Raw genomic sequence first — 12,177 nt, 5'->3', positions numbered from 1 at the left:
TTGCCTATCCCAGGTTCTTGGGAAGGACTCGATAGGTAGACAAAATCCAAATCCAGTCTGAACATCTGGCTGACTGTGCGATGATCCATATTATTATTATTATTATTATTATTATTATTATTATTATTATTATTATTATTATTATTATTATTATTATTATTATTATTATTATTATTATTATTATTATTATTATTATTATTATTATTAAAAAACTGCCAGGTCCTGATTGTTTTCATGAGAATTTCTAGAAACACTGCAGAATATCAACTCTGAATGTTCTGTCCACAGGAACAGTTTGAGTTTGCCCTGACAGCAGTTGCAGAAGAAGTGAACGCAATACTCAAGGCACTTCCACAGTGAGCAGCCCGTGATCGGTTAATTGGAGGTTCCCAATGTGACTGGGTGGTCTCTCTCTTTCATTATTCCTGGACCCTGTGAATGTTGTTGGAAATGTGACCTGATTGTGTGTCTGCTGTTGTAACTACATCTTGATTGGTCCTTTACATATCTCTATTGCCAGGTTAAATTCAACCAAGAATGTGTATATTATTCTTGTTAGGATAATCATAAATAATAATACACCAAGACCTTAAGTGACAAGAGCAATCCCTCTACTTCTTTTACATAAATGAAGTCCTAAATTTCACACTTGGAAAGCACATACACATCTTGTTAATAGAAAATATACACTGTTGTAGATAAGCAATGCATTCAGTGTATTTCCAGCAACATAGCATTCTCTTACATTTTTGCAACTTTTCCAAAACTATATAAACTGGGGTGGAGGAGATTAATACTTTTAAAAGCATTGTGAGACTGCTTTTAGAAAGCAAGCCCATAGTATAATCCCTCATGTTTTCACAAATATAAGTTCAATTTATATATAAAGAAACGATGCCTTTCATGCTGTGTGTTAGCGAGCTGATTTTTCTTCAACTTTCTGTAATGAATAGAAGCAAATCTTAAACTCAGTTCAGGGACCTGCATGGTTATAACAGCTATGGAGGAAATGTCGGTCGAGTTAGCAGGAGCCCAAGTTTCTAAAAGCACAACAAACTTTTATTGTGTGTTGCTGCCCTAATGAGAAAAAAGGAGGCAGAATAATTTAACCTCAACAGATTTTTAAAAGCCCTCTGCTGACAACTTGTTGATTTTCTTTCTATTTTTATAACTTAACATTATCTTTTTAAACAACCAAACACTGTACACTGTTTTAAAGATCTTAAGGAGATTCTTCTAACTACTTCTTATCTGATTGAATTGCTAGCATTGTTACTGTATTTTAAACTATAGCAAGTTCTTCGATATATTCTTGAATTTGCAGAATAATTATAAACCTGAAATTACCTGCTTTCCCTTCTGATTTTCTATTCTTTATCACTTATATTTCTTTATCGCTTATATTTGTTGAAAGTAAATACTGCTGCCTCTGTAAAATAATTTGAAAGTGCCCCATAAAACGTACTTAAAAAGGAAACATTTAAGTTTCCTCTCTTAATTGATTCTTTGCACATGGAGTAATGTTTTTAAAACATTTCCATGTGCCTAGCATGTGTTGATTCAAGAGAATGGAACTGGCTTTGGGGACATGTCTACATTTATTTGAAATGTGAAGTAAAAAAATACACTTCAATTACTGTACAGTATGCTAGCTATTTATTTGTTTTAATGCTACTGGCATTTATTGTGAATTTCATTCCAAAGTATGTGTCTATACATTTCCAGGAAGAGCACAGCAATTTGTGAATTAAATTATACAATGCAGTTCTTGGGCACAATTCATCAATTTCACTAGGGTTTACATGAGTATTCACCAACCACTGTTATGGTATCTTCTCTCTTTTACCTTGCAAGCTCCGTTGAAACCTACAGAAGATCTGTAGTAGCAGTGATTGGAGTATTCAATCCACTATCTCAACTGTTTTATATAAGCTTAAATGCAACCTTCTAGTAATTAAAGAATTGTTTCAAAAAGCTTCAAATGTATTAACCACTATGTATTTTTCTGCACATTGTTTGTGACATATATAAAATGCTTGGTTTGCACATTTCATTTTTAGTCTTGCAAAGCAATTAAAGTGGATTCCTTTATACACTTTGTGTATTTATTTCCTGTATACTCAATCACACGGTAGTATGATAATATCAACATTTTACAAGTAGCCTAGTAATAAGTACAAGAAAAACAAAAAAAAGGTATTTTCATTTGACAATTTATTCTTAACAAATAAAGAATAGGAATTGGGGAAGACAAAAATCAATTACATTGATATCTGTCAAAATATATATTAGACTTACGGGAATTAAATAATATATGATGGATTCCTCGCAGATTAACATCTACATCAAAATGAACATAAACATTCTGTAGACACAAGTATCACATACTATTCTTCATTATTAGATACAGTATTCTTGGGAATATTGTGTTACTAACCTAAAAGGAAATAATTTAGGGTACATTCAAGTGCCTATCTTTAGAAGATCCAGGACAATGCTGAATTGCTTAGAATTCCAATAATATTGTTTGTCTGATTTGAAAGGAGCCTGTCCAGGTTGGTTTCCCATTTAAATGGTAAGCATAGAATCTTGTTTGTTTGTTTTTTTCTGTTTCTTGTCGTTCTTACTACCTGGAATGTTCTACCATTTGAATTTGCCCATATAATTTAAATCAGCCTCTCTCATGAAGTGATTAGTCCCTTAGCAACAATAGTTTCAACCATTTAGCGACAGGTGCTATCAGTACTGGAAAACTATGACTAGTTGTTTCCCACAAGCTAAAATATGAAATCACAGTTTATATTCTTCATATCTTGACTGATTGAGAGGTCATAAATTGTATCATTTAATTCAGACGACGTTGAAAATCACATATGCTGCAACTTCCTGGCATATTTTTCACTTCTTTAACAGCTTGCACACACAAAAGGAATGAGATAATTACATGCTAGGGAAGAGTGGGCATTTGCATATCATCATTGGGATATGATTGTCCAAATGTATTGTCTGCAATAGGTAATAATTCAATTACTGCTCTTTGTTAATATTTTGAAATTAAGATAAAGCTGAATATATTTCCATGCCACACAAGAGAAAGGTCCTGATATTAATATATACAACTGTCTCCCCAAACATAGTAGATCCCATCAATTTATCTTCTTTTGGAAAAGGGAGGGTGAACCCAGTCTAGCCCATTACCATCCCTCAAGTTCGTATATCACAGGTGACTGCTGTTACTGTATTATATGTCTAACACAGGGGTGTCAAACTCAATTTCATTGAGGGCCGCATCAGCACTGCGGTTGCCCTTGGGGGGCTGGGTGGGTGTGGCCTACTGGGTGGGCATGGATGGAGTGGGTGTGGCCTACTGGGTGAGCATGGCCAGCTCTACATCATTCACGTCAAGGGTGCCTGTGGGGGCCTGGGCAGGAGTGGGACAGATCTGAGGGTCTCTGGCAGAAGGGGGGGGACCGGGGCAAGCGCCAAGGCATGGTCCATTTCTTCATTCCTCACAAAGGCTGACACCTCCCCAGCATGCACCCAGGGAGCGGGGCCGACGCGGCAGGGGCTGGTTCCTCGCTGTTTCCAGACGGCCTTGTGGAGCTAAAACTGAATGCGTTTCAGCATAGATGGCCACCACAAAATTGTACATTGACTCCCGGCTGGCCTGGGCCAGGGCCAAGGCAGCGGGGGCCGTTCCCTCACTGTTTCCAGGATGGCTTCGTGGGCCACATGAAACCACTTCGCGGGCCACATCTGGCCCCCGGCCCTTGTGTTTGACATGTCTGGTCTAACATTACAATACATGCAATTCCTGAATAAATAGTTATTTTAAATATTTCTCAGATTCCTTTTAAGACAAAAGTCAATCAAGGTGACTGAATAAAACGCAATGACATACAAAAATAAAACACAGAACGATTAGAACTTGTAACAAGCATATCACACAAAATGAAAGAAAAACTTGAAGCCAATATTCAAACAATGGTCTGAAGATTTAAATAACATTCAAAAAGGAAGCACAACCAATGGTTGTGGTATAATAGTTGTGGTGTGCAGGTTGGATTACAGGAATATGGAACAGCTTTAATATCAGCCTGCACTCTTTCTCATATGCGCATGCTGATATTAAGCAAGGTTTGTAAGAGCATGAAGAAATGTTAGTTATTTTAGCTTTTATTTGGGTGACACACAAGTCTAATAAAAATAAATTAAGTTTTGCATTTCATTTAAACATCTTTCTGGTTCACAGGTTTGGTATTCTTGCAGATGTCTCTAATAAAAGTTGAAAACAAATATACTTTCTTTTGCAATTGTTAGGAGATATTTTAAACCTATTACTCATCTTTCTAAAGGATAAGTTCACAAAGCCTATGGTACAACTGGTTCACAAAGCTATCTTGAATTATTAAAAAATGTACTCTATGGGAAGGCTGTCAGCAGATATCACTGTATGAGAAAAAGGAAGAATAAAAGGCACTTTTCTTTCTCATTCCTGACAGAGGACAGTGATACCCAACTGCGCCAAAAATGGTATATGCTGTGGGCATATCTTCTGTTTTATCTTCTATTTTCCCAAAAGATTCAGCCATTTCTCAGTTCGTGTAGTAAACATCTGCCAACCAGCAGAGCATCACCTGTCACCTGCTGCACCAAATTATTAAAAAATAAAGTATTTTATCTGTGGATTGTAGAATGCTATTGTGCATCTGGGTTTTGAAAGGTGCATTAACACATGAAAGTCAGACTAAAGAAAAAGTCTGAAGTGTCTTCTTCCTCCCATCATCACAATTATTAAAACTCTAAGGAGAAATGTTGATTGCACATCTTTCCTCAAATAGATGCGTAAACCTCTGCCTTCACAACCCACGGAGAAATGACTGCAATATTATCTTTAATTTGTAAGTTTGTGCTTTATTAATCAAGCATAACATGAATATAAAAGAGCCATGAATAATTACATAGATTTTTTTTAAAAAAAAACTTGGAGTAGAAAGCACAAGTATGAATTTGGTTACATAATAATATAAAAGCAATTAAATGCCTTTTTAAATTATACTTATGTTTAGGGAACTGTTGAGAAAATCATTGTGATAATTCACTTTTTTGAACAAGGAGTTCCTTCAGTCTTTGGTAAATTAGATTGAAAATTATAATATACAATTTCAGTTTGGTATTTGGAAATTTTTTCCATTGTGTGCAGTAGAGCTCAATATATACCTACTTGGAAATAAGCCCTATTTACTAGCAGGTGAATGTAGGATTGCAGCATTAAATTTTGGGTAAATATAAATTACTAAAAACTGTAATAAAAGCTATCTCATAAAAAAATGGCACATTTTATCCTAAGTTTTAATTTTGTTTATCAGCCTTTCCAACATTAGGTTCTCTATCACTCCAACACTTCCCATTTGGCAGGGCTAAGGACAATTTACCCTGGAAATGGCTGCTGTACACTTAAGAGAAGATAATGTAACCGTGAGAACGATCCCCCAACCATGATTGTTTGATTTCCATCAAGTAGGGTCATGACAACAATCCTTTGTAGCAAATTACATTTATAGTCATCTCCATGCTATTTATGATATTTTCAGTTTCTCAAGTTCAGTTTGGTCTGATGAATTATTTATAGGTATATAATTTGAAAACAAATCTATACAGAGACACACAATCATTTGTTCTACCTCCAGAGAAGACCCCCCCCCAAAAAAATCTTAAAATCATCGTGAAGTTTTCTAAATATTGCAATGGGGGAAGATACTGGTATGATCCAAGAGTTGGCTTAAAGCTAAACATATGGATCTCTCAAATTTGCTTATATCTGAAAGCTCTGGGTTTTATTTATTTCCAGGGACACCCTCCCCTTTGCCGTCTCAGCTATTTTCTTCCTTCAACATTTCTCTTTGTATCAGCCCTTCTACTCTATTGAGCCTCCACGCTATCAGCCCCCTCTACCACAAAGGTCCTGCAGGAGAAGGGCAGTGTGGAGAACCGTGGCATCTGGCAGGGTGAGAGCTGTGAACCATAAACACAAAGCTTTCACTGTGTCCCTGCACAACAGATACAGTGCCCTTGCTGACCTTAATAGGGACATTAAGGAGACAGGTAAAGGTATTTGTGATGATAACTCAAATAGGCAGGGGATCGTGGTCTGAGAAGAAGAACTTGTTTTCAACAGGGAGAAGTGCAAATCAGGTATTACACATCAGTCATGCAAGAACAGAAAGGCATCCAAAAAGAGAAGCCACCTTCTGGTTGGTGATTCAATTATAAAGGATGTAAATTTAGGAAAGGACACAGAGGTTTTGAAAGAGGTCAGGTATCTTCTAGATGCTACTGCCAGCAGGGACAAGATGCGCATTTCTAAAGCAGTCAAGAATGCCAGCAAAGACTGTGATGTGAAGACTATTGTACATCTTGGCACTAACGATCTGTCCCAAAAAGATGTACTCTCTGTGCAGAATAATTCCCAGAGCTTGGGGCAGGAACTTAGCAGGATAGGCTGTAGGCTTACTTTTTCAGAGGTTTTACCAGTGCATAAGGAGCAAAATGGAAAAGGCCAGCATATAGCAGAATTCAATATGTGGCTAAAGGACTGGTGTAAAGGGGAAGGTTTTGGTTATATTAGTCACAATGTCTGTAGCTGGTCCAATGAAAAAATGTACAAAAGAGATGGTTTGCATCCATCAAAGAAAGGGACTGAGTTACTCGGCAATAAATTCTCAGATTTTCTGGAGGAATATTTAAACTAAACAGCAGGGACAATGAGTTAATTGATACAGAACATCCCTGTCCCTGGCAATCTAAAAATTATAGGGCTATCAGTGCATGTAACATAGATATGTGTGTGGACAAGAATATCAACCTTGCTGTCAAGCAAAATCAAGCTTTTAATAGTGAGTGCCACACAAAGTGCATTAACCAAATAGGTGGTAAGAAAATAGGGGAACTCAGGCACCACACAGGTTATGTAGAAGTAAACACAGGGTCAGTCATAAAGGACTCAAATGTCTATACACCAATGCACAGAGTATGAACAGCAAACAGGATGAACTAGAAATTCAGGTTAATGAGGGCAGGTATGATATAGTTGCCATTACGGAAACATGGTGGGATGAAACCCACAAATGGAACACACAGCTAGAGGGATTTAAATTATTTAAAAGAAACAGATTAAATAAAAGAGGAGATGGAGTTGCTCTCTATATAAGAAATAACTACATCTCTACAGAAATAGAGCATAACAATGATGAAAACTGTCTTGAATGCATTTGGGTCAATATAAAAGGGGAAATGACATTGCCATAGGTGTATACTATAGGGCATGCAACCAAACAGAGGAAATAGATGAATTTTTTGCTAGTCAGCTAACTAAGGTATGTAGGAAGCACATCACAATAGTAATGAGGGACTTTAACTACTCTGACATCAACTGGGAGTCAAGTTCTGCACCATGTGGAAGATCAAACAGATTCCTGACAAACCTAGCAGATTCCTGACAAACCTAGGGGATTAGGTATATTGGATCTAGAGATAAAATGATAGAAGGTGTTGAAGCCTCAGAAACCTTGGGAGGAAGTGATCATGCAATATTGGAATTCAACATTATGGAAACACAAGCAATAGAACACAGTCAAACTAGAGTCTTGGACTTTAAGAGAGCTAATTTCAATAAACTTAGAGAGGGCTTGGGAAGGATTCCATGGAGGAGAATCCTCAAGGGGAAAACAACTCAAGAAGCTTAGGAAATTTTGAAAAGTGATATAATAAAAGCCCAGTCTAGCACAATACCAACAAAGAAGAAAAATAACAGCTCTCAAAAGAAACCAGCATGGCTGCATAAAGAACTCTCTGATAAATTGATAAATCAACCCTGAACATCACCTGTGCTAGCTGAGTGATGGCTACCAATAGAAGACAAGGCTGGTGTGATGGGTGCTTAAATTCAGAAAAAAAAATTGAAAAGAACATTTTGTACCTTCTTTGATTTAAAGTGACATTTAAGTACATTTTTGTATAGAACATTCCCCCCCCCCGCCCCAAGGAAAGTGGTTCCTAATAATTAAATATCTCAAGGAAATGGATATATATGCTTAATACATTCCTTCAGAGAGCCTTGGGTACAGGTGTCAAGGCATCTAGGAAGAGAACTCTGCTTCACATCTTCCTTTCTAGGTTTCTCCACGCCAAGCAAAATGAGTCATTGAGTCGGATATCCATGAAAGAGATTCATAGTCAATGGTGTATTTTCTAATTATATATCATTATATATATATATATAATTATATATATATATAATTATATATAGAGAGAGAGAGGGCTTGGAAAGGATTCCATGGATGAGAATCCTCCAGGGGAAAACAACTCAAGAAACTTGGGAAATTTTGAAAAGCGAGATAATAAAAGCCCATTCTAGCATAATACCAACAAAGAAGAAAAATCACAGCTCTCAAAAGAGACCAGCATGGCTGCATAAAGAACTCTGATAAATTGAAAGATAAAAAGGACAAGTATAGAAAGTGGAAAGAGGGGCACATAACTAAATCAGAATATCAACAAATAGCCCGAGCTTGCAAAAATGAAGTGAGGAAAGCTAAGGCTCATAATGAACTAAGGCTTGTGACCAAAGTCAAAAATAAGGAAAAAAAAGCTGCTTTCAACATGTAAAAAACAAGAAAATAGTGAAGGAAATGATTGGTCCATTAGTGAGTGAAAGTGGCAAGAAGGTGACAAGCAATAGGGAGAAAGTAGAACTATTTAACTCGTTTTTTGCATGTGTCTTTACACATAGGGAAAAAACAGACCAACCTATCAAAAATAGTGCCATAAAAAACAGTATAGAAACACAAGTTAAGATAGGCAAGAAAATGATAAGTGAGCACCTGTCCAGCCTAGACGAGTTCAAATCACCAGGACCAGATGGACTACACCCCAAAGTTCTCAAGGAGCTGGCAGATGTGATCTCAGAACCACTGAACTATATTTTTCAAAAATCCTGGAGCGCTGAGGAACTACCAGGAAAAGAGCTGATGTAGTTCCCATCCTCAAAAAAGGGAAAAAAATGGATCCAGGAAATTACAGACCTATCAGCCTGACCTCAATACCTGGGAAGATTCTAGAAAAGATAATCAAACAACTAATCAGTGAACACCTAGAGGCAAACAAAGTCATTACTAAAAGCCAACATGAGTTTGTCAAAAACAGATTATGCCAGACAAATCTTATTGCATTCTTTGACCAAGTGACAAAATTAGTGGATTAGAGGAATGCTGTGGATATAATTTACTTGGACTTTGATAAAGGCATTTGATAAAGTAGATCACAACCTACTACTTGATAAGACAGAAAAATGTGGGTTAGACAGCATCACCACCAGATGGATCCATAGCTGGCTGACCGGCCGTACTCAGCATGTGGTCCTCAATGGAACCGCATCTACATGGAGGGAAGTGTGTAGTGCGGTGCCCCAGGGCTCTGTTCTGGGCCCAGTGCTCTTCAACATCTTCATCAACGATTTGGACGAGGGGATAGATGGGGAACTCATCAAATTTGCAGACGACACCAAGCTGGCGGGAATTTTAACAGGATGCTTTCACAAGCTAATAAATGATAGCATTATTGCTATGCATATTATCTGTTAAATGTATCATGAAAGGTGGTGGAAGAAACCCAAAATTCTCATACTAAAAGTTGTAAATATACTCAGTTTCTACAATTTAAGGATTAACTAAGAAAAACAATCACATGGAATGCAGATTTTTTTTTAATTAGAACCAAGCCAAAACTATTTGAATCTTTTTGTTAATTTCCAAAGATCACTCTCTTTTTGGATGGTTTTTCAGTTAATACATTCCCATTGCCTTCCTTCTCTACTATGAAATCATTATGGAGCCAAATCTGATTGATCACATCCTGTTGCACTGTTTATCCTTCTCACTGCATGGATTCTGAGCAGATGAGATTGCTCATATGACTGATTATTTGCAGGGATGAAACAGCAGGAGTGGAAAAGAAAAGATGGGAAAGCATCAGAACCAGGCTGAAAAAATCAAATACGTGGAGCAATTTTCTGTGATTTGTTTAGATCAAAAATCAACGTAAGAGTATTCCAGGTATCCCTAAATTTTTAAAATTAGGTGGCATATAAAGGAATTTCAACTCCCAAATGTCTGAAACCACAAATATAACCTGTGATTAAAATCAAGGGAGATTTTAGTCCATGTCCTAAACACTCATGAGCATCCAATACAGTGGTTCTTCCAGAGAATTCGTGTGAAGGAGGAAAAGGAGAATCTGCTATTTAAAATCTGCTAGCTTAAATAATTTTCTACAACATAGTGTAGACCTCCAAGCCACTGCCCACTATCAGGCCATGGCCTGTTCGGAACTGGGCCGCACAAGCAGTGGGAGAATGTGCGATTGCATGTGAAGCTCCACTTGCACGAGCAGTGGGTACTTGTGCTTGTGCATGAAATTCCACCTCTATGAGTGGCGAACACTTGTGTGAGCAGCAGGTGCTTGCGCAAGCGCACAAATCTTCACAAATATACCTGTGCGTGCACACCTGCCATTTGCACAGAACCATTCCCTTTCCTCCACCTCTGCGCTGGGCCGCCAAACCAGGAAGATTGGGGACCACTTGTATAGCTGATTTTATTTTCATCCATAGGTATTTGAAGAACCCATTATAAGGATAGCAACACAGAGAGATTGAGATTCCAGCTGCAACAGCTGGAATTCCCATGGCAGAGTGGGCTGATTTTTCCACCGTTTTTATTACTGTATTATATTAATATTAATATAGACTGTTACAATACAATTATATTTGCATAGTATTAATTAAAATTATGGACATTCTATTCTTTAGATAACTTAGAATATTTTATCTCTTTATTTCTAATACTCTGTTAGAGTATTATCAATTAGAATTCTATCAATTAGAATTCAAAATATAAATGCGACAAGAATAAAATTACTTGACTTTTTCCTATGAAATTGAGGATAATGTTGGAAAGGAATGCTGCAGTTTGTGTTGTACAATAAATGTTTGACCTTAACCTAATTAGTATTGAAAACTATATTTCTATTATGTTATGTAACAGTACAGTGCAGTGCAGCGTAGTTTTACCACCTATACACACATGCATATAAATATATATATATATTGGATTGGATCTCCATTTCATTTATAGTGTATTTATTTTGCATTTCAACTCCATTTCAACTCCTGCCGGAGCTGCTGGGACGTTCTATACTGCATCAACTGCTGCTAGAACTGTAAGTTTTGGGAGGATCCACCAGGAAAGTAGCTAGGCCCTGATTGGATCTCCATTTCATTTATAGTGTATTTATTTTGCATTTCAACTCCATTTCAACTCCTGCCGGAGCTGCTGGGACGTTCTATATTGCATCAACTGCTGCTAGAAGTGTAAGTTTTGGGAGGATCCACCAGGAACGTAGCAGCCCGCATGCCTGACGGCGCGCGAATTACATAACTAAAAATCATAAACAGCAGCAGTACATCCAGGGCAAGTGTGTCTGAGATTCCCTATATCTAAGAATGTCTGCCTTAGTTCAGTGCAACACTTGCCTTGCAGCTGTCTTTCGCAGTACCCTTTTCAAACTTGGAAACTGTCCTATCTGTAAACAAATCACTAGCCTACAAGGACAGATTATCTATCTAGGGTCTGTAATCTCTGCTCTTCAGGCAGAAATTAGGTGTCCAGTTCAGCCCCTCTACTCTAGTAAGCCTCCAAGCTATCAGCCCCCTCTACCACAAAGATCCTGCAGGAGAAGGGCAGTGTGGACAACCGTGGGATCTGGCAGGGTGAGAGCTGTGAACCACAAACACAAAGCTTTCGGTGTGTCCCTGCACAACAGTTACAGTGCCCTTGCTGACCTTAATAGGGACATTAAGGAGACAGGTAAAGGTATTTGTGAAGATAACTCAAATAAGCAAGGGATTGTGATCCAAGACAAAGAACTAGATTTCGACAGGGAGAAGTGTGAATCAGCTATTACACATCAGTCATGCAAGAACAGAAAGGCATCCAAAAAGAGAAGCTACCTTCTGGTAGGTGATTCAATTATAAGGGATGTAAATTTAGGAAAGGACACAGAGGCTTCGAAAGAGGTCAGGTGTCTTCCAGGTGCTACTGTCAGTAGGGACAAGAAACG

General features: G+C 37.5%; 1 protein-coding gene across 1 annotated transcript in view; it reads left to right on the top strand.

The window, feature by feature from the left end:
• PTPRN2 (protein tyrosine phosphatase receptor type N2) overlaps positions 1 to 360 on the top strand; it is a 519,027-nt gene extending 518,667 nt beyond the window's left edge. The window contains exon 20 of the mRNA XM_029284276.1: positions 289 to 360. Coding sequence (XP_029140109.1) covers positions 289 to 360 — 72 coding nt within the window. The remainder of the gene's footprint in view (positions 1 to 288) is intronic.
• Positions 361 to 12,177: the final 11,817 nt, after the last annotated feature.

The sequence above is a fragment of the Protobothrops mucrosquamatus genome, unplaced genomic scaffold (genome assembly GCF_001527695.2).
Source record: "Protobothrops mucrosquamatus isolate PMUCROS unplaced genomic scaffold, P.Mucros_1.0 scaffold482, whole genome shotgun sequence".
Taxonomy (NCBI): Eukaryota; Metazoa; Chordata; class Lepidosauria; order Squamata; family Viperidae; genus Protobothrops; species Protobothrops mucrosquamatus.
Note: the sequence above shows the minus strand (reverse complement) of the source record. Positions and strands in the feature narration are given on the sequence as shown.